At 59.8% G+C, this 23043-nt stretch overlaps 9 protein-coding genes across 9 annotated transcripts; 5 read left to right on the forward strand and 4 right to left on the reverse strand.

Annotated features, from left to right (window-relative positions):
• Nucleotides 1-183: 183 nt before the first annotated feature.
• Nucleotides 184-2521, reverse strand: SIZ1 (SUMO ligase siz1; the record flags this gene model as incomplete). The annotated part of the gene is made up of 7 exons (XM_028616971.1): nt 184-1058; nt 1097-1202; nt 1240-1667; nt 1715-1795; nt 1838-2121; nt 2183-2313; nt 2492-2521. 7 exons carry the CDS (start codon nt 2519-2521, stop codon nt 184-186), a joined length of 1935 nt encoding a protein of 644 aa, XP_028474278.1.
• Nucleotides 2522-5059: 2538 nt separating this feature from the next.
• Nucleotides 5060-6187, forward strand: EHS24_001170 (uncharacterized protein; the record flags this gene model as incomplete). The annotated part of the gene is made up of 4 exons (XM_028616972.1): nt 5060-5199; nt 5256-5484; nt 5565-6080; nt 6134-6187. The coding sequence occupies 4 exons, from the start codon at nt 5060-5062 to the stop codon at nt 6185-6187; spliced, it is 939 nt and encodes a 312-aa protein (XP_028474279.1).
• A 159-nt stretch (nt 6188-6346) lies between these two features.
• EHS24_001171 (uncharacterized protein) lies at nt 6347-8727 on the forward strand (the record flags this gene model as incomplete). Its single annotated transcript, XM_028616973.1, has 6 exons — nt 6347-6417; nt 6583-7167; nt 7221-7549; nt 7599-8025; nt 8243-8321; nt 8380-8727. 6 exons carry the CDS (start codon nt 6347-6349, stop codon nt 8725-8727), a joined length of 1839 nt encoding a protein of 612 aa, XP_028474280.1.
• An 804-nt stretch (nt 8728-9531) lies between these two features.
• On the forward strand, nt 9532-10838 carry EHS24_001172 (uncharacterized protein; the record flags this gene model as incomplete). The annotated part of the gene is made up of 4 exons (XM_028616974.1): nt 9532-9566; nt 9689-9848; nt 9908-10687; nt 10719-10838. 4 exons carry the CDS (start codon nt 9532-9534, stop codon nt 10836-10838), a joined length of 1095 nt encoding a protein of 364 aa, XP_028474281.1.
• Nucleotides 10839-12692: 1854 nt separating this feature from the next.
• EHS24_001173 (uncharacterized protein) lies at nt 12693-13281 on the forward strand (the record flags this gene model as incomplete). The annotated part of the gene is made up of 2 exons (XM_028616975.1): nt 12693-12831; nt 12881-13281. 2 exons carry the CDS (start codon nt 12693-12695, stop codon nt 13279-13281), a joined length of 540 nt encoding a protein of 179 aa, XP_028474282.1.
• A 2273-nt stretch (nt 13282-15554) lies between these two features.
• EHS24_001174 (uncharacterized protein) lies at nt 15555-18027 on the forward strand (the record flags this gene model as incomplete). The annotated part of the gene is made up of 5 exons (XM_028616976.1): nt 15555-15793; nt 15863-16078; nt 16124-16229; nt 16272-17911; nt 17961-18027. 5 exons carry the CDS (start codon nt 15555-15557, stop codon nt 18025-18027), a joined length of 2268 nt encoding a protein of 755 aa, XP_028474283.1.
• A 338-nt stretch (nt 18028-18365) lies between these two features.
• EHS24_001175 (uncharacterized protein) lies at nt 18366-19442 on the reverse strand (the record flags this gene model as incomplete). Its single annotated transcript, XM_028616977.1, has 5 exons — nt 18366-18432; nt 18495-18627; nt 18715-19102; nt 19184-19276; nt 19353-19442. The coding sequence occupies 5 exons, from the start codon at nt 19440-19442 to the stop codon at nt 18366-18368; spliced, it is 771 nt and encodes a 256-aa protein (XP_028474284.1).
• A 161-nt stretch (nt 19443-19603) lies between these two features.
• EHS24_001176 (uncharacterized protein) lies at nt 19604-20035 on the reverse strand (the record flags this gene model as incomplete). Its single annotated transcript, XM_028616978.1, has 1 exon — nt 19604-20035. One exon carries the CDS (start codon nt 20033-20035, stop codon nt 19604-19606), a length of 432 nt encoding a protein of 143 aa, XP_028474285.1.
• Nucleotides 20036-20568: 533 nt separating this feature from the next.
• EHS24_001177 (uncharacterized protein) lies at nt 20569-22723 on the reverse strand (the record flags this gene model as incomplete). The annotated part of the gene is made up of 8 exons (XM_028616979.1): nt 20569-20779; nt 20837-20986; nt 21024-21339; nt 21397-21499; nt 21569-21915; nt 22019-22231; nt 22313-22471; nt 22522-22723. 8 exons carry the CDS (start codon nt 22721-22723, stop codon nt 20569-20571), a joined length of 1701 nt encoding a protein of 566 aa, XP_028474286.1.
• Nucleotides 22724-23043: the final 320 nt, after the last annotated feature.

Genomic DNA, 23043 nt, shown 5'->3' on the forward strand with positions numbered 1-23043 from the left:
AATGTGGCGGAAGGGGAGAGTTGAAGCGAAAAAAGAGAGAGAGAGAGAGAGAGAAATAAACAAACAATGTACAATTATCTCTGTCTGGTGAGGGTGTTGCGTTTGAGACCCGAAAAAGAAGTGGGGAGAATTGAAGGGCGCAGCTAAAAGGAAAAAAAAAAGGACACTCGGTGGTCTGCCTGCCTAGTGCCCACTGCCGTTGCCGTTGACGTTGCCGTTGGCCTGCCTGGCGTTGAAAAAGTCACCCCACTCTTCGTCATCGAGGTCGCGCACAGACGAAAAGGGGATGGAGTCCCACACATCGCTGCCCAAAGCCGTGCTAGCCGGACGCGGAGCTGTCGAGCCTGCGACGCCGTGACTCGAAGATTCTACGCCCGGCCGCTGAAAATTCCGCTGGGGGACGAGACCGTCGCTTTCGTCTTCGTCGTCGTCCGAGTCGGACAGCGTGAGGTCAATGACGGCCGGGGCGGCTTGGGGCTGCGCCGAGCTCGAGGCGCGGAACGACGACGGCTGCGAGACGCCGCCGTTGGCGTGGTGGCCGTTGGGCTGGGCGAGGATGGGCATGTCGTCGTCGTCCGAGTCGGACAGAATCTCGATCGCGCGGCGCTTGCCCTTGTCGGGTGTACCCTGCATGGACGGCGAGCGGCTGCGCTTGAGGCTGACCGTCGTGGCGGCGGCGGCGGCGGTAGCAGCAGGCTTGGGCGCGGCATTCTTGGCGACCCATTCGGCGGTGCCATACTTTCCGTCGGCTGTGTGCCAGTCGCCGTTGGACTCGAGCGTCACCTCGTCGTAGTCGTCGGGAACAGCCGAGAGGATGCTTAAAAAGTAGCCGTCGCAGATGACCTCTTCAAACTTGAGCTCCTTGCTGCAGTGCGGGCAGAGCCATTGGGGGTGACTCTTGTTCGACTCGAGCCACCAGCGAGCGTCAAAGCACTGCAAGTGGCCGCACCTGATCGAGCGAATGGGCTTGGCGATGCGCATGCCAGAGAGTGGGTCCTTGAGCGACAGGGCTGAGCTGCCAACCTCGATGTCGTCGTCTTCTGCTGCAAGCTTGCGCACTGGATGTCAGTTGCAGGCAGGGGCGATCTCAACTCACGCTTCTCGCGCTCGGCAGCTGCGTTGGTCGGTGGCAAAGCCTCGAGCCTCGTTAACAGGTCTTCCATGGACGTCATTTCGCACACGACAAGCTGGAACCAGAATTTCTGCAAGGTCAGCGACCAGCCGCACACCTTGACCCACCTTTGAAAACTCCTTCTTCTTGCTGACGGGTGTGGGCCCGGTGTGGCTCATCGTCACCGTCGCCATGCGGCCAGGCATCATGACCAGCCCGCGCGGGCTCTTGTCGATATCAAGCGGTGGGGCACTGCCGGCCTTTCCGCGCAGGCCACGCTCTTTAAACGGCACGACCTGGTCGTCGAGTAACACGTCGGGGCTGGAAGGGTACTCGATGGGGATGGAGCGGTTGGTCACGGGCGGCGCGCCTGGGGGGGCGGCCAGGCCCTGTGGCCTGAACCATTCCGATGACGCGCAGAAGAGACGGATAGAGTATTGAGGTCGGCTTCGTGGGTCGCTCTTGCTCTTCTTGAGCAGTTCAATCACGTCGTTGGGCAGCTGGAAGTGCACCCTCTTCTCTCGCCTCGTGTTCGAGCTTTCCGACGACTGGATGTCTGATGGGGGTCAGCGTGCAATCCATCAGGGGCAGCTGGGTACTCACCTGGCAGCATCTCCATGTGGGACAGCGCCTTGATGGGTTTCCACATGGGGCTTTCCCTCCAGTCTTGCAGGATGTATTGGCCTGGCCGTCAGTTGAGGAGCAATGATGGGATTGTCAACTCACGAGGATGGCTGTACGCGTTGCTGGTGGCTCCCACTCCCTGCACCTGGTTCCAACCGCTAGTCCCCGCAGGGCGAGGCTGCGAGTATGCTAATGTAGGTTGACGTGATGAGGAGGGCGCAGTAAAGTTGGACGAAGACGGCACACCGCCAAACGTCGGCGGCGGCATGAACTCGAGCCCGCGATGGCGGGGGTTGTTGGCCGCAATCTGCTCGCACTCGCGACGGATGATGAGGTACGCGCGCTGGTTGTCGCTCTTCCTCAGCGTGTTGAACGCGGTGCGGATCCTGCAAAGTGTGTGTCAGCTACGGGAAACGAGAGGCGTGTGCGCGCGGTCTGTTGACATACTTGTCCACCAGGTCACTCTTGCGCTCCTGACTCTTGAGGTGGAGGTTGATGCCCGAGTGCACCGTCAACTTGTCGGCAAAGAGACGGAGCTTGAGGATCGTCTGCTTTGGAATGAACGAAGTGATAAAGTTCTAAAGGGGAGATGCAATCAGTGACAATGCTCTGGGGGAAGGAAGGCGAGGAAGGGAAAGCAGCGCGCGTTCACGAGCGCGAGGGACCAGGTCCGCCTTTGACCTTTGGATGTCTGTCGCCACCGTTTTGGGGGGCGGGCAAACGCGTGCGCGCAGCGACTGGGGAGGGCATACTCACGTTGTAGTCATCCCATACGCCTGCAGCCATGATGCCGACGACGGCGATGTGCCGGCTGGGAGGTGGGTGGGAGGTAGTGGTGGTGGAGAGTGTGTGGACGTGCTGCTGGTGGGTTTGACGGGCGGCCCGGAGATGAGTGGATTCAACAGGCAGAGGAAGACTTCCAAACACTTTGACCAGATTTGATCCCGCGCTGTAGATCACAGTGGAGGGATTTGCTGAAATGGAGGGATGGATGGTGGTTATGATGGCAGACAACAGGTTTCATAGACATCATCAATCATGCGTCGTACAAACTGTCCCTCGGCAGATCTCAGTAGTGCGGCTGGTATATATAGCTGTGGAGCGCAGCTGCAGCTTGACGCGGGTCGATCGAGGAAACCCCACATGGGCATGACCGTCACGGGCAGTCCGACGTCGATAGCGGATGGCGCACCCGCATACTCGAACCACGAGAGATGGACTGCATACACGGCGCACACGGCCTATATGTACGCTCCCAGGATGGCCGTCACCTGCCATCAAAGCTCCGCTATCGGTCAGACGCACAACACAAGCCATGATGGAACCGCTCCGCCCCGTACACCCAGTCCGGCGCACGCCTGGGGCGGCGATGGCGTAATAGCGTCCGGCTGCAGCACCACCTGGAGAGCAGCTCTGCAGTAGCGATGCCGCATGTGGTGAGGTGCACCCATGTAGCTTACGTCACGTATGTTGCGTACTGGGACGACGGATGGCGACCGACGTAGATGATCAGATCAGATAGTGGTGAGCTGACCACATCGGCACGCTCGTCTCGCTCCCGTTCTGTGCTGCTCGCCCTTTGTCTCCATCGGCGAGCAGATTACTGGCTGTCGGGTTACGGCCCTACTCGGCAAACAATGCCGCCGGCAACTGGAAGGCAAGGAGGCGCGAGCAACGTCGGGTCAGGTTTGGGTGTGCAGAGGAGCGAGAGCGCGCGAGGCATGGCCCATCGGACATGTCTGGCGCGAGACGCGAGAGCGCGACATGCGACTGCGACGGTGATATGCGACATGCTTGCTCCCAGTTATCGTGATCCTGTTAACCAAACGATCTTGTCGCGTGCCCGGTGTCTTTTGCATTCCAGTTGCATGCCTGGTGGCGTGGGGTGCGAGCGGGGTGCGAACGAGTAATAGTGGGCAAGACAGGGCGGAAGGCTGGTTACTGTGGCGGGGGACAGGCCGGACAGGAGATCGGGACGGCAAAATATGTACACGTCGTTCGCGCCAGTCAATGTACGAGCTGCCAGTTGGTTCAGATGCCTCAGAGGACCAGGAGGCAGTGTAGGTGACATACGGGCGATGTTATGCAAGTATGTAGCGAGAAAGACATGACCAGAAAGTATCATTTGTTACTGATCAGATCGCGCGGCGGACCGGAGCATAAGAGAGAGAGGATGGTGTGGGGCCAGGGAGGATTTCGAGGAACAGCCTGCCATTGCCGGTGCCAGAGAGGGGGGGCCCTTAGCGGTCACCACTTGGCCACTTGGCTTTCCCCCATCTGGCGGGACAGGTTTACAGCGGCCTCGCGCTGCCACGCCATGCGGCTACAGCCTGATCGCCTGATAGAGGCAAGAGGTCACCGTTTCAGGAGATGCAGCTGAAGGCAGCGTGCGCACTCGCGGGTGGGTGTGTTTTTGGTAGTGCATGCAGGTGAGATCAATCAGAGTTTTTCCTCGGCGTGTATGCTATCGCTCAAGCAAGAGATCACGCACGGAGACAAGGTGGATAATAGCAAGGGGTGGTCAAAAGGCAGCAGCACCACAGTGTGGACCCCCGAAAAGCAACGAGGGGGGCCCGGTGGTATTAGAGAGGGAGAGAGAGAGCATGGAAGAGAGACACACCACAAGGCACGACGGGGCGGATAGCCGACTGTGCACAAGGACAACGACGACGACGACCGCAGAGAGTGCTGCTGGCTGCTGCATCTAGGCGAGAGAGCACGCGATATGGCCGTCTGGTGTCTTTTTTCCCTTCCACCCTCTCTTGGCCCTTTGGGGGGGGACGCGCCAGTCGGACGGGAGGGCCGTTTATGCCGTCTGGCGGCCGTCTTGCGGGGTGCGACGGAGGAAACCGGACCGGCGAAATGGCGGGGGCAAAAGCTTCACCCGCGCGAGGCCGTTGGATTGGTCCGTTCGGCACAGACGTGCCGTCGACAGCGTCCCCTCGCCCAACCCGCCCAGGTGCCCCCGCCCCCCACGCAGTCCTTTTTCTATCAGCGTTTGCTCGCTTTTCTCTCTTTCTCCAACCTTCACCACTCTTTCAAGGTAAGCATCCAGGCAGCCAACCCCACCCACTCCCCCCTCCTGCACACTGCAGCAACACGCCTGCACACCACATCCGCATCCCTCGTCGCTACCTCGCTCGCGAACATGGGAGAACAATTTTTTTTCTCCTATCGAGTCCTCCACGTTGGCCCCATCGGAGATAGTGGAATGGCGCCAGCGGGCCCGCTTCTCACGCCAATCCGCTCCACAACACCCCATATCTACCCATCTCCTCATCTCTTGTTGGATCATCCACTAACCTTGTCCCTCTAGTAGTAAAAATGGCGGACGTTAAGAAGCCCAAGGACTTCCAGGCCTTTATGACCGACTTCCTCATGGGAGGTGTCTCGGCCGCGGTCGCTAAGACCGCTGCCGCCCCCATCGAGCGTGTCAAGCTCCTCGTCCAGAACCAGGACGAGATGTGAGTAGCTTTGTTTTTAAAAGCAGTGGTGCTGTCACTGACTTTTTTCCCTCCAGGATCAAGCAGGGCCGTCTCGCTACCCCCTACAAGGGCATCGTTGACTGCTTCCAGCGCACCTACGCTGAGGAGGGTATGGTCTCGCTCTGGCGCGGTAACACTGCCAACGTCATCCGTTACTTCCCCACCCAGGCTCTCAACTTCGCCTTCAAGGACTACTTCAAGTCCCTCTTCGGCTTCAAGAAGTCGGAGGGCTACTGGACCTGGTTCGCCGGTAACATCGCCTCGGTACGTTTTTCACACACCCCGGCGGATAGCCGAAATTTTTCCCTACCCAAAACCGAGTTTTCCCGCTAACAACCCCCTAGGGTGGTGCCGCCGGTGCCTCGTCGCTCCTCTTCGTCTACTCGCTCGACTACGCCCGTACCCGTCTCGCCAACGACAACAAGTCCGCCAAGTCGGGTGGCTCGCGTCAGTTCAACGGCCTGGTCGACGTCTACAAGAAGACCCTCGCCTCGGACGGTATCGCCGGTCTCTACCGTGGCTTCGTCCCGTCGGTTGTTGGTATCATCGTCTACCGTGGTCTCTACTTCGGTCTCTACGACTCGATCAAGCCCGTCGTCCTCGTCGGCCCCCTCGAGGGCAACTTCCTTGCCTCGTTCCTCCTCGGCTGGACTGTCACCACCGGTGCCGGTCTCGCTTCGTACCCCCTTGACACCATCCGTCGTCGTATGATGATGACCTCGGGTGCCAAGGTCCACTACAAGTCGATGTTCGACGCTGCCTCGCAGATCGTCGCCGCCGAGGGTGTCAAGTCGCTCTTCAAGGGTGCTGGCGCCAACATCCTCCGTGGTGTTGCCGGTGCCGGTGTCCTCTCGCTCTACGTAAGTTCTTTGGATGTTCTCCAGTCCCATGGATCTTTTCTGACGCTTTTCAGGACAAGATGCAGGAGCTCGTCTTCGGCAAGGTCTACAGCGGCGGCTCGGGATAAGCGTCTCGCGAACCCCCTCGTCATCCATAACCTCCTCCTCCCCCTCCGTATCGTCTCATTTAGTCCAATCTCCACCGGAGATGTTCCTGTGGGATATGCAGATATGTTGCGTAGAACACCAAACCCAGCTGCATTTACACTGTTATTCGGCCTCTCTGCATGCCTCTGGGACTAGCAGAATGGACGTGGGACGAGCAGAACACGAAAAACATGGTGTTGAAGACGTCCGAGTGGGTGATGGCATTGTTGATTTTGGATCCGCCACACTCATTTCGCCACATTGGGATCGGCGGTCCAGTCAACCACTGTCACAGTACCCAGGTGCACTGACCCCCTGCACACATACAGCATACATGCGTGCCAACTTGACCACTATCACTGGTTCAACTACACAGTTTGCCCTACATAGAGCAGACGACGTGCAAGCTATGGCCAAAGCGCCTGCCGTCGCCTCCCTCCACCCCGTTCGCCTCCGGCAGCACCAAGAAGAAGACCACCCACTACGACAACTTCGTTGACGATTTCTTAGCCGCCTTGGCTACGCCGGTCCTCGTTCCTCGCACCGGCTGCGTCGCTGCCGCGTTCCGCAACACTCTCAACAACATGTCCGCGGTCTGCGAATCACCGTTTTTCTTGGCCTTCTTGCCCGGCAACAAGTCCACAGTTGCTTGCGCCACTTTCACCTGGGACCCATCCTTCTCCAGCGGCCACCCCACGTGTCCCGCCATCTACTGCAGCACTCGTGAGGAAGCATTCTCGCAAGCCCGCCGATTTTGCATCTCATCACGTGTGGCAGGGGCTGTCTCCCTCCACGATTTGGAGGAGCGCTGCCTCGAGGCCATCGGCCAACATGTGAAGACGATTCCTGTCGACAGCGCCCTCAACGACCTCACTATGGCATGCAATGGCAACCTTCGACTTGTCATCCGCCACGACTCCAGCGAACGCCCCTTCACCTTTGATCCTTTGACGATGCGCCCGTCCTGGCCTGCCCAACTCGGATGCCAGCGTGTTTGCCATGGCGTCTTCCCAGGATCGTTCACGATGACCCCACTGAGCTTGTCCCCGCTCCCGAGCTTGTGTCGCTCGACCCCAAGGCCCTTGGCAAGGTGCGCCTGCTGAGGAGTGGTTTTGGCATCGACTTCCCCGAGGTCGACAACCCTCTCCCTGTGGAGCCGTACACCGTGAGACTCGCCCTCGCCTCTCCACTCTGTGACTGTCTCCGCCGCGATGACGGCGAGGTCGACCAAACCAGTGTCGCCAACTTCCTGGACGCCAACAAGACCCTCTTGTTGTCGCACTTCTCCAATGCCTGGGTGCGCTTCGACCTCCCCCCCAGCAGTCCCTCCGTCCAGATGGGCAGTTCACCCCCACCACCCTCTCACACCTTCCCCCCCTGCCCGGGTACCAGAACCCCCAGGTTTCGCAACTGATCAACTGATTCCGTCCGCGACCGGGTTTCGATCTCTTGCTCAAATCGAGCGCGGCGAGCTTTACTGCAAGAACCGATTCTACGACCCCAAGCGTGTTTCCTTCATCCAGCTCCGCGGCGACATTTGCGCCCTCAACTGCAAGCTTCCTGGCTTGTCGTGGACGACGACTCGGACCCACAGAGTCGCATCAAGTACGGGGTCGAAATCCACTCGGCCAAGCCCGACAATGACGAGCAGGAGTGGCACCAACTCCAGTTCGATGGTACTCCTGATTCTCCGCAACGATCACGATGTGCTTTCACCCAAGGCGGACGGGGTCGAAACGGGTGGAGACGGAGATGAGAATGGAACCAAGTCTGACGGCCAGGGCGCAAGGTCCAGCCGCTCGACCAGTATTAGTGACATGTATGTATTAGTGACATATACACACCTACGCTTCCAGCACCAGTCACAGATATGGCGACATGGTGGGAACGGGGAAATCGCATCAATGTGTAAACTCGGCGTAAATAAGGAAAATTGACGAAAATAGGTTGGTTGAGAGGGCGGCTCTGCGCTCTGATCCTCTGAACAGGCCCGAACAGGCATGGCATTTCGCGTGTGGTTCCCGGTAACCGTTCAGCCGCCAACAACCCTACACACCTATGTCGATCGGTCTTTGGAAGAAGCGCTCCCACGTCGCCAACCCTCAGCAATCAGCGGTGTGTGCTGAAGGGATACCCGCGGTCTTGTATCATCTGCAGCTCCACTTGACAACAGCGCTTCCTGTCGCCGAGTCCTCATGGCGATACGCCCCATAGGTGCATGGGTCAGACCGGTGAACGCACCAACGAGATCCGCAAGATTCCATGCACACGAGGGGCTGGGCTGGCCAGCAGCACGTCCACGCACGGTGTACAAGTCCTCCCAGGCAAGCTCGATTCGACGCGCCGCCGCCTTCAAGTCGTCGGACGGGTCGAGGAAGGGGGTGTAGGTGGTACGCACCTCCAACCCAGCGTATGTACCATGACCTCTACACTCTTTACCTTGCACCGCCGCGAACATGAGCGTGCTTCTGGCGCCGCCGTCTCCGACACACCTCCGACACAGACCTTCCCCTTGGCATAACGGTCAGACCTCGTAGTCCCTCCCCTCGTCTGGTCGCTCGGTTACGAGGTTCTTGCTGAATCGCTCATCAAGAAGCAACCTTGAGAAGCGAAACAATGGAAACGACCGGAGATGGACGCGCATGACACACTGCAAAGCAAAGGGTCTCTACGTAGCAGAATTGCGCCCGTCGTGCTATGTGCGCTGAGAAGCGACCAGAGCGGCCTGAGCTGGAGCGATAAAAGCGCGTGCCAAACCTCACGGGCTGTGCAGGCGATTGAGCTGTGCGCTGTGTCAAGGTGACTGCACATGGACCAAGGGGTACAGGGGAGGGCGCACTGCTCCACTGCTCCACTGCTCCACTACTCCACTGCTCCACTGATCCACTGATCCACCACTTCTGTCACGGTGCCATGAGGCCACGCACAAGCATGCTTCTCACGCTTCTCACACTTCACCCGCTTCACTTTAAAGTCTTGTCTCCTCTCCCTCTCCTCTCCCCCCCCAACTTCGCTTCGTTCCACAACCTCCCACTAACAGTCAACAACGACAAGCAACAACAACAACACTACCGTCACTCCCCCACACATTTCCCCCCAGCAACAATGCTACCCTTCATCGGGACAGTCGTTTCTTGCATGGTCACTCGCGTGGTCATCCTGATGGCTCTCTTTCTCCCTTTCGCTCTCGTCTCCTCCTATATCGCTGGCTCTCCCTCATCAATTGATAATTACGTCAAGGTGCGCTCCGGAGGGCCTTCCTCCGTCGCTACCTTTCGCCGCCACCTTCGCCTGCTCGCCAGCCGCTGGCACCACGCTGCTGCCCATGCCCCCCACCCCAGCCACTGTCTCCAAGCGTGAGTGAGGCTCCCGATACAACCTTCTCTCCGTCTATGTCCTGTCTCCAGTCTGCTCTGTCACGGAGGACTGTGCTTGCAGGGCAAGGCAACATTCGAATGTGGCGGTTGACTAACGCGTATTAGGTCCTCGAACGATTGCTTCGGTGCCGGAACACAGCTTCTCCTCGCCAACGGCAGGCTTATCAATGTTGAAGATGTCAAGGTTGACGACGATCTCCTCGGCCCTGACGGCACGGGAAGGCGAGTCACTGGTGTCCATTATGGTCGCCAGCGCATGTACCGTGTTCATCTTTCGTTCACGGGCAAGCCCTTGCTCGGACCGTCATTGGTGACCCCGCACAGGAGTCCCAGGGCATTGATGGCCGCCTGTCCGGCGTCTCGGTCAACTGCGACTCCTCGTTCGCAGCCCCCTCTATCAATGTCGACTTCGATATCGCCGATGACCCCCGCCAAGACGAACACGTCGACGCGGAAGCTGGTCAGCCGCGCTTCCAGTACCTGGTCATCCCCCCCGCGCCCGACCACATTGCCATCTCAATGTTGGCGAGCGTGTCGACGACCCCATGTGAGCTCAACGATGTCGACGTGGTCGACTCGGACGAGGGCGACGACGACGACGACGTCCCCGTCGCGTTACTCGCCCGCCACCTTCGCTACCTTCCACACTCCAACTACCTTATCAACTCGCGCGAGGCCCGCCTCGCCCTCCTCAGCGGCATCGTCGACGCATGCGGCAGCATCAGCGGCAAGAGGATCCGCCTCTACCGTGACCCCGTGTGGCCCGTCCCCGTCCGCGAGTTCATCATGGCCCTGGCATACTCGGCCGGCTTCATGGCCGAGTATCTGGAGTACGGAAAGAATGGATTTTACGACGACCCTGTGCGTATCTCCTTCGTTCAGCTCCGTGGCGACCTTTCCGTTCTCGACTGCAAGTTTGCCAATCTTCTCGCGGACGACGACTCGGACCCACAGAGTCGTATCAAGTACTGGGTCGAAATTCGGTCGGCCAAGCCCGAGGAGGACGAGCAGGAGTGGTACCAGCTGGAGCTTGACGGCAAAGGCCTCATGCTCCGCGACGACTACCTCGTGCTTGCCGCCAAGGCAAAGTCGGAGGCGGACGGGGTTGAGGCGGGTGGAGACGACATATCACTAGTTGAAATACCTAATCCTGGTCCATCGGCTGGACCTCGCCCTCGCCGCCAGACCAGCGACGACGGACGACGGAAACAAGTCTGGCGGCGAGGGCGAGGTCCAGCCGATGGACCAGGATTAGGTATTTCAACTAGTGATATATGCTCTGTACAACCAACCCACATGGCCACATGAGAAGGAGGTGCAACATACAACCCCCACATGCAAACATGTCTCCACCGCACGTTACAGACATGGCGACATAGTGGGCACGGAGAAATTGGAGCAACATGGCGACGCGTCGCAAATGGGGCACAGGTACGAAAATGGATTACCAGGTGGAATGAGGCGGGTTTCTGTTTGAGAGGACGGCTCCGATCCTCTGGCCTCTGGCCTCTGAGACTCTGGCCGCAGTGCTAGACTGCAACGTCCCGAAAAGAGATACGGATAGAAAAGTAACCTGAGCCCCCGCCCCCGCCGGAGCACTGTGCCATGCCAACCACTGGAACCGGGGGCAATGGAGAGCGCCAGAGCAATGGAGAACGTCAGACCCGTCGTCAAACCTTTTGGGAGCGAGAGTGAGGCAGGTCCACCCGCGCCCCTTCCCTTCAATCACGGTGTTGCTAAGCATTGATTGGGGACATGCTTCGACCATGGGAGTGTAACACTGTACAGGCCCCACGAGGCCGACTGTTTGAGCACGCGCACCTGCCACCCTCCTCGGAGAAATACCACATGTCCGTGGTTGTCCTTTTTTTCTCCCTTTTTTTCACACCTTTCCTCCTCAGCCACCACGGTACAGTATACCTTCATCAGCTCCGCGCTGCGTCGCTGTTCATTGTCCCAACGGAACAGTTGAGGATTTCCCCATTGTGATCCCCACGCACGGGCCCGTATTACGTTCTGGCCGCCGAGGCGGCCGCTCACTCACACCGAGGCCGCAGACTGACTCCGAGCCCGGCGGTCTTATTGAGGGTTGGGCAAGGTCTTATTGAGGGTTCGTTGTGATGCGAGACCCGACGGCACACCGAGCGGCACTGGCGCACTGGCGTTTTTTGCGGTGTCGCCGCGGCGTGCACCTAGAATTGTTTGCATGGCCACGCCGGCGCCCCCCGCCACGGGGGAGAGACCCGGATAATGGGAGTGCACCGTTGCCGACCACGCGGAGCAGGGTGGGTCCACGATGGGCGACAAAAGGACGAGGGTCCCGCATACCTACATACACATACACACACACACAGAGCACACGCAGTTGTGTGAGGCGTCCTACTGCGGCGAGGCATGCCTCGGATGAGTTTCAGACTTGCTCGCGGTCTGATAACGCAAGCAAAAAAGATGGCCAAGTAGTGGCCAGTTGCTTTCTGGCAGTGTTATTTTGGCACCTCGTGTCTTCTCCCACCTTTGCATCTTGCTTCTGTGCCCTCGAAGCGGAGCTCACCACCTCCTAATTCCCTAGACACAGTCCTTCCGCCCTCCCAGTTGAGCCTACGCACTCTCCTCTTCCCTCTCGATGGAGTTGTGATTCTACAGACGACAACGTGTGCGTAAAACTGTATACTTGGGTTCCGATCAGGGAATGACGGTATGATAAGGGTGTGGTCGAGGGATTCAATTTATTCAAGCTCGACCCAGAACTCGCTCCGCGGTAGCGCCACACAAAGGGTGTGCACAACGGCACCCGAACGGGCCGGCTTGGAACGGGCCGAATAGTGGGACCCTTGCTGAGGCATACGCTGGATCTACAGGCACACAGTGCAGAGGACTCTGCCTGGCAAGGGTGTTGGAATGTCTCAGACGCCGGACTGCACCCAAGTGAAGCACAACCGGGAGGAACGGACGACGACGACGACGACCACCACCACCAGCGGGGTGGCATGACTAACGACGGCAGGACTGACAACCAGGAGGACAGCCAGAAATAACTGTATAAAAGGCAGAGCTCTGACAGAAACTGACAAACCATCCCAACGACACCCACTCCAAAGACAATCAAACAATGCGTCTCCTCTTCTTTATCAACGCGCTCCTGCTTGCCTCTTTGTGCCAGGCCTTGCCTGTGGCTCCGGCTCCTTCCACCAACGCCGAGGCCTTCCGCCTGGGCCTCCCCCTCCCCCGTCCCCGTTCAGTTCTTCGTTGTAAGTTGACAAAACTGTTTTCGACCTTGAACCAAAAGCTGACAGACAGGCCCACCTGGTGGATGTGACCAAGAGACTCTGAGCCGCCACAACAACCAGAGGAAGCGCGCCGCCGCCGCCGTGTCGCCCACGACAACCACCTCGTCCCCGGCCGAGACTTCCTCGGCCAGTGTCTGTGCCTACGGCGAGAACCTCCAAAAGTACACGCCGGGCATTGCTGGCATCCTCGCTCCCCCCGTCTGCCAGATCGGAAACTACTGGTACCAGAGCGGCCAGCAGTACAACTTCCCCATCGACGCCATCAACCAGTCGTGCTACGTCCAGATGGACAAGTGCCAGCTGGCCGCCAACCAAGGAGGCAACGTCGAGCCCCTGACCGTGGCCAACTGCAACGGCTGGCAGATCCAGGCATGTCTTGCGCAGGCCCAGCAGACGGTCGCCTCGTTGTAGTCGGGTCACACATTCCGCCACAAACCGGAAATCAGCGGCCGCATGGCCGACAACGTCGACTGGATGGGTCTTTTGAGAGCACTGCGCGAGCGCCGCAGCTGTCGAGCTGCCAGGGGCTGGCAGAGCGCGACATCTCCATGCGTGCATGCACGTCCGCACGTTGCAGCTTCCCTGCGGCCTGATGGGCGTTGGGGCCAGCGCCAAAAAACCAGTCTCCGCAAAAACCAGACCCGAGTCGGTCGGAACCCCTATTTAGAACTGTAGATCGCTTCCCTCTTTGTCAGGGATTGCTATAGAGATGTACGAGGGCGGCCTGAGAGCCTTGTGATACCTACAACAAAAAGAGCAACATTGCCAGCAGCACGCACACACACATACACGAGTGCCCCTTTTGCGGACGCGGTGGACGTTGGCCATTCCCCTGTTTATGAATTGACATGTAGGGTACCCATCGCCGCCCGCAGTTTCGGAGGCTCGGAGGGCGGTTTCTGCACATATGTCTGGCGCTCTGGCATGTGTCTGGCGTCTGGGCCATGTCTCGACAGGTTGGGCGCTGCCTGTGCCGCAAAAACCACTACCGGGCGCACTGCTACTGTTCTACTGGTGCCACTGGACAAAGCTGGATTGCATCCGAGTAAGCTGCGGCGCACATCCGCGACCCAAAAATAACTGCAAAAGCCTCTATGGGGCGTTTTTCTTTCTGCACAGTGTGTGGTTTGAAGAAATTTGCCAGGCCAAGGCCATGTCGGATCAGAGGCCCACATGTGCTGCTCATATCACTCGTCCCCCATTCGGGCCCACGTACGTATACGGGCCCGACGGTATGCACGGCCCACGTCTTGTCTAGCATGGTGACGTGCGCGCGTGAGGGATCGACACGAGTACGAGGGAAGAACAGCCCAGAGAGACCCTGAGAGGCAGTGGGTACTGTACACCCTGTGCCACAGAGTAGAACATTGGAGGCGGTGAGAAAGGGCTTTTTACGGCTTGCAGCACCCGGAAGTGGCGCCGGGAATGGCGCCGGGCGGGCGGTGGCAAACAGATAACAGAGGGTATAGGGCACAGAGAATCAGCGGGGGCCGTTGGGATGCGAGTAAGAGGGCTCTCACCCATATCCACAAGCGACCATTAGTATGGAAGCGGAAACGTAATATTCCACCCGCTCGCTTATCCAGACGCCAGCGGCAGACGCCGCCCGCACACGCCACCAATTCAACAAGCTCGCGGAACTGAGCGTGCCCTACGTTCCCTTTGCAGTGGACCACGCGGTGGACGACCGGGTTTCTGCAATCCACAGCTCCATGTTGCTTTACTCGATCTACTAAGCCTCCCACTGGATCAAGCCGCCAACACTCATGTCGGCTCATTTTTTTTGTGTGTGATCTCTCAAAAGGCGTTCAAGGTATGTGCCCTACACGTACCTGCATGCGTCGTACTACCACTCGTCATTGGACAGCAAAAGGCCAATCCCATTTGCGTGGCTGACCAGCTCTACGCCGCCGAGGGCCTTTGACAGCCTCTGCCGCCTCGCTCAGCCGCTCAGGACTGGACGTAGACGGGACTGGGTGGCGGCGACATGTCGCCTTGTCTCGGTTCTCCCTTCTCCAGATGCACATGGCTAGCAAACGTGGTGTGCTATTGGAGAGACTAGCACGACAGCCACACTTGCTCCCACGTCTATAGAGCCGCCGCCATGCCCCCCCCCCCCCACCCCTTACTGAGAAACTGCAATCACCGGAGCACAGCTTGAACGAATGAAGAGAGCTGTGGGATGTTGCCTTTTCTTCCCACCACACGCCCCATTGTCACACAAAGGCGCCATGTTTATTCTCACTGACAAGCAATGCCCCCGTTAAAAGAGGTAAGACGAGTAGTGGCTGGCTGGACCTATTGCGAGACAGCACGCCTCGTTGGAGGCGTTGTCAACACCCATCTATCAGGCTTCCTCATGGCCACTTCCAGACGCATGTAGCTTACACTGAGAATTTACACCCGACAGACCCACTGCTGTGCATAGCGGTTCCCAGCTGGCGTCTCAAGCGCTTCCATGGATGTGCATTCAATGCAGCCGTGCAGTCCGAAATATGCCTCAGTGTCACGAAAGTGGAGGTTGGTGTGCCAGGCGGTCTCGCGTTTTGCCGCCGCGCCAGGGTGGTGTGACATCACACTCGGTTGACTGGACCGATCTCTACCCAAATTCAACAACAACCCCATCCACCCCTTTGCCCATTCTCCATCAGCACGCACCACGCAACGCGTCATGGCCCACTACCATGACATACTTGGAAACCGCCGGCAGCGGTGAAGACGACAATGGTGAAGACGACTTTGGCTCGGACATCCCTTACGACGACGAGCTCGAGGAGGCACTGCGCAAGGCCGAGACGAACGCGGCGGTTGTTGACATTGAAGACGCGGTAGCCATCTCGCCGCTCGAGCAGTTTAAGCGCGGCAACTACCTCTCCGTCTCGGACCTGGTGGGCACTGTGTGGTGTGAGGTGCAGTATGACTAGTGAGTGGTGGCTGTGATACACAGACAGCGCACATGTAACGAGCTGCTAAAACGCACACACCCCTCCAGTCGCCTCCGCACGCTCCCCTTCCTTCCTGTCGACAAGCGGCCCACCGTCATCACCAGCAAGCATGGAGCGGAGATTGCAGTCGACAAGGCCAAGGTGGAGGGTAAAGAGCGCATCCTGCGTCGCGGAGAGAAGATCCACAAGAGGCTCGAGAGGGAGATCCACCCGGAGACGGTCGTGGTCAAGACCGAGACGCGCGAGGATGCCTGGGGTCTGAGGTACGTAAAGGTGTGAGCCAATTTGGACGATTCTAACCTTGCCAGGATCATAAACATGCTGGCCTCGCTGGAGGCGCTCCTCACTCTCGGCGTGTGTCGCGAAATGCACGTTGCAGGGTTCGTCGACGACGTGTTCGTGCTCGGCATCATCGTGAGTAGCTTGAGCTCATGCGACGCGACAGCTAACATCCAGGACGAAATCTCCCGTGTGGCCATGGACGGTATCGACTCTGGCCCCGACTCCAAGCACTCGTCGCCCGCTCGTACCCGCTCGACGCGCCAGTCGTCGCTGGCAGAGTACTTTGGCGGGCCGCGGGCGCGCACGCACCGCCTGCGCGTCAGCGACAACAAGACCCGGGCCCATGCCACTGTCCCACAGGAAAAGGACAGTCTGTCCGGCCGCCTCCAAGTCATGGTCTACAAGGAGCTCCTTGATGCGCTTCTCGTCCCACGTAGCGAACCCGTGGCGGCCACTGAGGACGGAGGCACCACGCCTGCGTCCCTCCTGCCGACCGACAACGCTTCCGGGCTGTCAAGCCTGTTTGCGCGACTCGGTCTCGACGAGAACGCCCAGTTTACAGAAAAGTTTCTGCTGGACACCCGCCTCGTCGTGATCGGCAACGACCTGCGCTGGGGAGCAGGAGAGGCGCGTACCTTGGCCGAATTTGTGCCGGTCTGGGACCGATACGTTGTCGCCCTTGGCCTCGGCACGCCGCCAACACACGGCGGCAAGGCTGGGGACGGTATCACGGACGAGTCGCTCCAGCTGGTCTACCGCCGCGCAGCGGGGAAACGTCGCGAGAAGGGCGCCAGCGACAGGCGAAAGCGCCGCAAGGGCAAGCGGCGTGAGGTTGACGCCGAGGTGCCAGCCGACAGTGGGACGGAATCGGAACCCGAGAACGGGCCAAAGGCAGGGCTGGTGGACGACCTGCAGCTCGCCATCCAGCGTAGCCTCATGGACGTCGCTGGAGGCGCAGGAAGTGGGACCGCACATAGTCAACCAGACACCGAGGACGCCGACCTGCAGCGCGCTATCAAGATGAGTCTCGAGGAGTCTGCGCAACCCATCGAGGTGGACGATGAAGGCCAAGTGGTGGCCTCCACTGCTGAGCCCGAAGCTCAATCGCTCAGCGGCAGTCCTGTCGACGAACCCGCACAGCAGTCTGACGCGGCCGAGGTAGCATCATGCTCCCAAACTGTCCCTGTGGAACCACCCATCGACAGCTCCACAGTCGGCGGCACCGAAGACGCCGACCTTCAGCGTGCCCTTCAGCTCAGCCTTCAGGTCAACACACCCCCGGGCGAACCCTCCGGCGACGGCCTGGTAGTGCCATTGAACACGCGCTCCACACGCGCCCGGCCGGCGTCTCGCGTAAGTTTCAGCGGCGACACGGACAGCGAGCGTGAGCGTGAAGACGACCAGCTGGCATGGGCCATCGAGCTGTCAATGGGCACCCAGCCCGAGCCGGCGGTTGTCGAAGTACCGCTCCTGCGCCTGTCGCAGGAAGCCGCGTCGGGGTCGCAGCCACCACAGACGCCGTCCAAGGGGAAAGCCAAGTCGTCATCCGAGCCCCCCTCACCCAAATCCCCATCCAAGCCCAAGGAGGACACGGACAAGGACAAGGACAAGGACAAGGAGGACAAGAAGAAGCTTTCGGAAAAGTCTGGCGGTATCATCGGCACCATTACATTCTCTCACGACCGCGTGTACCTCGCCGACCACCTGCGTTCCGTCCTGGGCTACTGGAAGGGCGAGCGGGCACCGCAGGGTGTCGGGCCGGCAGACACGAAGCGCTGCGAGTGGTGCGAGTTTGAGGAAGGGTGCGAGTGGCGGTGAGTTGCTGGAGTGTTGGTGGGGGCACATGTGCTTACGTGCGTGCAGCATTGCAAAGGCGCAAGAGCACCGGATGCGATACTTTGCGAGCAGGAACAACTCGATGGCGATGTAGGGTGGGGGAGGAGCAGCTTGGCAAGTTTATAGCCAGGTGAGTCCAGCTTCGCGGTTTGCACGCGGTAGCTGACAGTGACAGTATACATATGTCTGGACGTTCTTGAACCCATAGCCTGACAAATTGTACCCATACCTCTCACGAGCTTCGATGTGTGCAACAGACACTTCCTTGACATGGCCTGGGACGAGCCCACGGCCACGGCCCGCGCCACATACCGCACACACTGTACGATGATGATTATGCATTTGCGTGAGTGAGAAAAGAGGAATCTAGAATGCAACATAAAAAACAAAGAGGTAGTAGCAGCAGCAGCAGACGTCGTGCTCGAGCACTGTTCACGCACGGCGTTCCTGCTTGGCAGCCTTCTTCTGCTTGTCCGCCTTTGCCTTTGCCTGGTCGGCACTGAGGGAACCATCAGCTTTAGTTAGGCACGGCCAACCAAGCTGGAGACGGGTCCGACTCACCGCTGCTTGTCGAGCGCCGCGCGGTCGCGCTCCTTCTTGTCCTGGGCGCCGCGTTTGGCCGCGTCGCGCTGCATGGCTGATGCCGCCGCGACTTTTTCCTTGTTGAGGTTTTGCCACTCGAGCGGGTCGTCGACTGGTGTAGGTAGCCGCGTGTCAGCCTTCCCTGTCCCATACCACATACTACACGACCACACTCCACACGCGCCACAGCCCCACTCACTCTCCTGCTTGCGGTGCTTCTTCTTCTTGCCGTCGAGCCTCAGAGCCTCCTCGACGAGCCGCCGGCGCTCGTCGGCCTTGCGCTTCTCCTCGGCCTCGAGCGCCGCCATGCCCTTTGGCGGCGCGCCGTCGCGCATCTGCAGCTCGGGCCCGCCGTCGACGTACGCGTACTGCCGGAGCAGCGCGGCCTTGCGCGCTGCCTTGAGCTCCTCGTCGGTCATGCTGGCGAGGATGGCCGCGGCGTCGACCTTGACGGGCGGGGCAGGCTGCGCGGCAGCCTCAGCTTCGGCGGCGGCGGCGGCGGCCGCGTCGTCTGCGGCCTTGAGGCGCTCCCACTCCGCGATGATTGAATCGAGGGCCTCGTCGAGGCCAGCGTCCGGGAGCACGCCCTGCCCAGCAGCGTCAGCGGGGTCAGGTATGGAGAGAGGTAGCGCACACTGTCACTCCTACACCCGGCACAGCACACTCACGTCCTCGACAACACCCTCCAGCATACCCTTCACGCCCTCGACCTTATCCTCGCGCTCCAGGTCTTCCTCCACAAAGCGCGCCATCATCTCGACCTGGTCGTCCGCGTGTGGTCAGCGAAATGAAATATGTAATTTGCCCGATCTTTCATGCGGCGGGCGGGCCACTCACATCGTCGGCGGGGACGGCGAGGCTCAGCCCCGCCATCTGGTCGCTGATGTACCGCTCCAGCGCGGCGCCCGAACCGTCCTCTGCCGCCATGGTTGTTGTGGTTGTTTGTTGTGATGTTGTTGTTGTTATCAATGTTGGCCCTCGCGGCCGCCAGAAACCCATCCATCCACACTCCACATCTCCAGAATCCACAATCGAGTCGAGCGGAACCAAAATGCCACCCACCTACCCACGGCGCCACCCCGGCGCGCTCAGCGCACGAGCGGCGACGGCGCGCGCGGCATCCACTGCTGGCCCTTCCACTTGAGGCTCGCGACTGCACAGTGCGTGTCGCGCGGGCGCGGCGTGTCGACGCGCCGGATGGCGATGCCGATACTGAGGGGGGACGGTTTCTTGGAGGTGGAACTGGCCTGGGCGAACGGGAGAGGAGACTTTGCGGTGGGTGTGTTGGGCCGGCTGGCGTTGTGGAGCGGCTGGGGCTGGGGTTGGAGTTGAGCCTTGGTGGTCTGGCTGACGGGTGGTGTCGTCTGGGAATTCGCCGCCGGCAGTGCTCGGACCGGTACCGGTGCGTGGTGGCACGTACACGGGCTGGCGTGGTCCCACGAGTCGGACGCGGAGAGCACGACGACGGGCGGGGACGCGGTGGTGGGCCAGAGTGGCCAGCGGGGCACGGACGTGGACATGGCGTGTGTGTTGAGTAAAGTGCACGCAAGGGCAGGTGAGGGGGAGAATGGGCTAGGCGAAGGCAAGGGTTGAGCAAGTATAGTGCACCCTCTCGCCACCCGTGAACTGCTGACTGCTGAAGGGCCTGAAATTGAGGGGGAGAGGCTCTCAACATGCCATGGTCATGAGTCTGCACGTGCTGCTGCGCTGGCTGCCACACTCCGTCGAACGTACGTGCGTGTGGTTGACGACACGTGATGCGGCCGTGCTGGCGCCGCATCCACAGCCGCCGGCAATGGAGCAAACGATCCACTAAACTACTAGTACTACACAAACTGCATACAGCATCGCTGGGCATAGGGGCATGTACATTCTACGTGACAGGTCGTTCGAGTTAGTCGGTGTTTGAGAGTTCTTTGACGCAGCGTTCGCGCGTGCCTGCGCGCGTGGTGGGTTGAAAATGCAGGGTTGTCGGCCTGGCTGGGGGGTACAGCCAGTGCGAGTGCTTGAGGAGTGAGCCCGCGATCCCGTCGAGGTCGATATAGGGATGTCCTTAGGCAGCGGCAGCAGAGCGGTTGCTCGTGCCAGTGCTCAAGACCAGACCCTCGTCAACCTCGGTGGACTCGTTGGCAACGTCGATGCCAGCACCGATATCGTCGAGGTCGGTACCCATGGCAGCAATCTGTTGGACGACGGCGTGCAGGTCTGGGCGGTCGTACTGCTCAGCGGCGCGACGGAGTTTTATAAGCTCGAGTGCAAGAGCACTGGAGTTGTCAGCATGGCTTCCAATCAAATGTCAAGTTCAAAGCTAAGCCACTCACCGAGCAATGCGGCGCGAGTTGTCGGCGTCTTGGGCGTGGGCGTCCACCTGGGCACGCATGTCGCGCACCTCGGCCTCGAACCGCGACGACGCAGCCGCGTGCTTGGCATTGACCTCGTCCACGAGGGTGACAACATGCTTGTGCTCGTCCCTGCTGGGTCAGTCTTATGGTGGAGAAACACACCCACGTTTGCTTGTTGACCAAAGCCATCACCTCGTCGCGCTTGACGCCCGCCGTCTCACGCTCCGCACGCATCTGATCGGCCATGCGGCTGACCTCGTTGCGGTATGCCTCGACCTCACGCTGCCAAACTGCACGGAGGGAGCGTACGCTGTCACGGAGAGCTTCTGCCTCTGCCTCTGCCTTGACGCGGGCCATAAACTCCTTTTCGACCCTTTCGCGCGCCTCGGCCTCGACCTCTTTGGAGCGTTGCTCAAACTCTTGCCGCTCAGTGGTGTACTGCTGGACGGTAGCCTCCGCAGTGCGAGCACGCGCAAGGACATCTGCATACGACGTCAGCAAACCATTGCTGCACCACACCTTGTTGTTGCAGGACTCACCCGTGACCATGCGTTCCTTGCGGTTGATGACATTGTTGAGCGCATCGGCCTCTGTTCGCATGCGATCCCGGGTCTCACGCAAGTCCTCGGTCCGGCTAGTGAGCTGTGTTTGCTGTCAGCTGGGAGTGTCATGTGGTTTTCCCAATCCCAAGGTTGTGGGTTGGAAACGTACGGTGCCTATCTCGTGGTGGCAGGCCCGGACCTCGGCTTTCGCCCTGTCGAGGTGTGCCTTTGTTTGTTCTAGCTCGGTCTGGAGCGCGTCAATCATCTTTGAGCTCTTCCCAGACGCGCCGAGAGACAGGCGGCCGGTCGTGGGGGACGTAGGATGTGGCCTGGATGTAGTGGGTGCGCGACGGCGGCTGTTGGGCGAGCGGGGGGTTTCGCCGTCGGGACGTGATGGGGTGTTGGTCGTTAATGTTTCGAGGTACTCTTCAGACAACGTCGGCGAGACGCCGCCCGCTCGTGTGATGGCATAGTTGTACTGAGACACGGCATGCGTCACAGTTGAACGAGGGATACCTGTTACCACAGTGTCAGCGATTGCCGGCGGCGGCGGCGGCAGCAGCAGCGGCAGCGGGGCGGGAGAAATGTATGGGAGACGGTAGAGGTGGAGGTGACGTACGCGAAAGGCTCATCCGCTTGTCTGCGCGGGACAACGGTGTTTCTTGCAGTGACAGCGGAACAGCAGACATTGGCGTGACGGGCGACGAGACAGAGGTTCCAGTTCGTCGACGAACGTCAAACGATCCAGACGAGCGAGACGTGGGGCGAGGGGCGTTGGGCAGAGCACGAGGTCGCTGCGGCTTGCTCAATGTCGACAAGGTCATGGCGCGCACTGTTTAGGTGTCAGGCGGGTGCGAAAGGGGAGCCTGGGGTTCAAGGCCAGTGCGAGCAGGTTTCACACTCATGTACTCACCTCGTTCCATGTCATCAAATTCGGCGGCCCCGTACGCGTCAACGTCGAAATGGGCAAATGCCCCATTATCGACGAGCGGCGAGCCAACGTCCGAGATGCTGTCCTGCATTCGTCTGTGGCTGTATCCAGAAGCCACACTGAGGGGAGTGCGTATGCTCCCTGCTGTGTGGTTAGCTCTGCCTTGGCTTTAAAGTGTGTGTTCTTCTCACCTTCGTCTCCGCTTGTATGGCTGCGAGCGCTCATGGCTGAGGTGCGTCGCCGATGGCCTCGCATCACTGGCGAGCCAGGGCCAGTTGAGCTGCGTACCGATTGCACCGAGCTGCGCTTCACGGGGACGGGGATGAACGAGACAGATTGGGACAGGCTGTGGCCTGGGGTGGCCGCAGTGTCGGTGGCAGCAGTGTCGTCCATGGTGGGCTGGGAAAGAGGTGTGTAAAGTTGAAACCCAGAAATGACAGTCGAGTGTGTTTCATGGGATGGGGCAGTGTGGGGGTGTGAAGTCGCGACTGACGGACGACGGGTATAGCCGCCGGGGCTAATCTCGCCACAAGCAAAAGCAAAATGGCAGTGTTCAAGGTGGCAGGCCAGCGAGCGGTCCAGAGATGGTAGAAAGTAAGAGGATCTGGACAATATGCTTCTTCTCATGCACACTCACAGCTCGCCATATGCACGTGCGGGGAGGCGCCCTCTTGCAGTGGCCACAGCGGAGAACAAGGGCTGCTGTATAGGCG

The sequence above is a fragment of the Apiotrichum porosum genome (assembly GCF_003942205.1).
Source record: "Apiotrichum porosum strain DSM 27194 chromosome Unknown scaffold_10, whole genome shotgun sequence".
Taxonomy (NCBI): domain Eukaryota; kingdom Fungi; phylum Basidiomycota; class Tremellomycetes; order Trichosporonales; family Trichosporonaceae; genus Apiotrichum; species Apiotrichum porosum.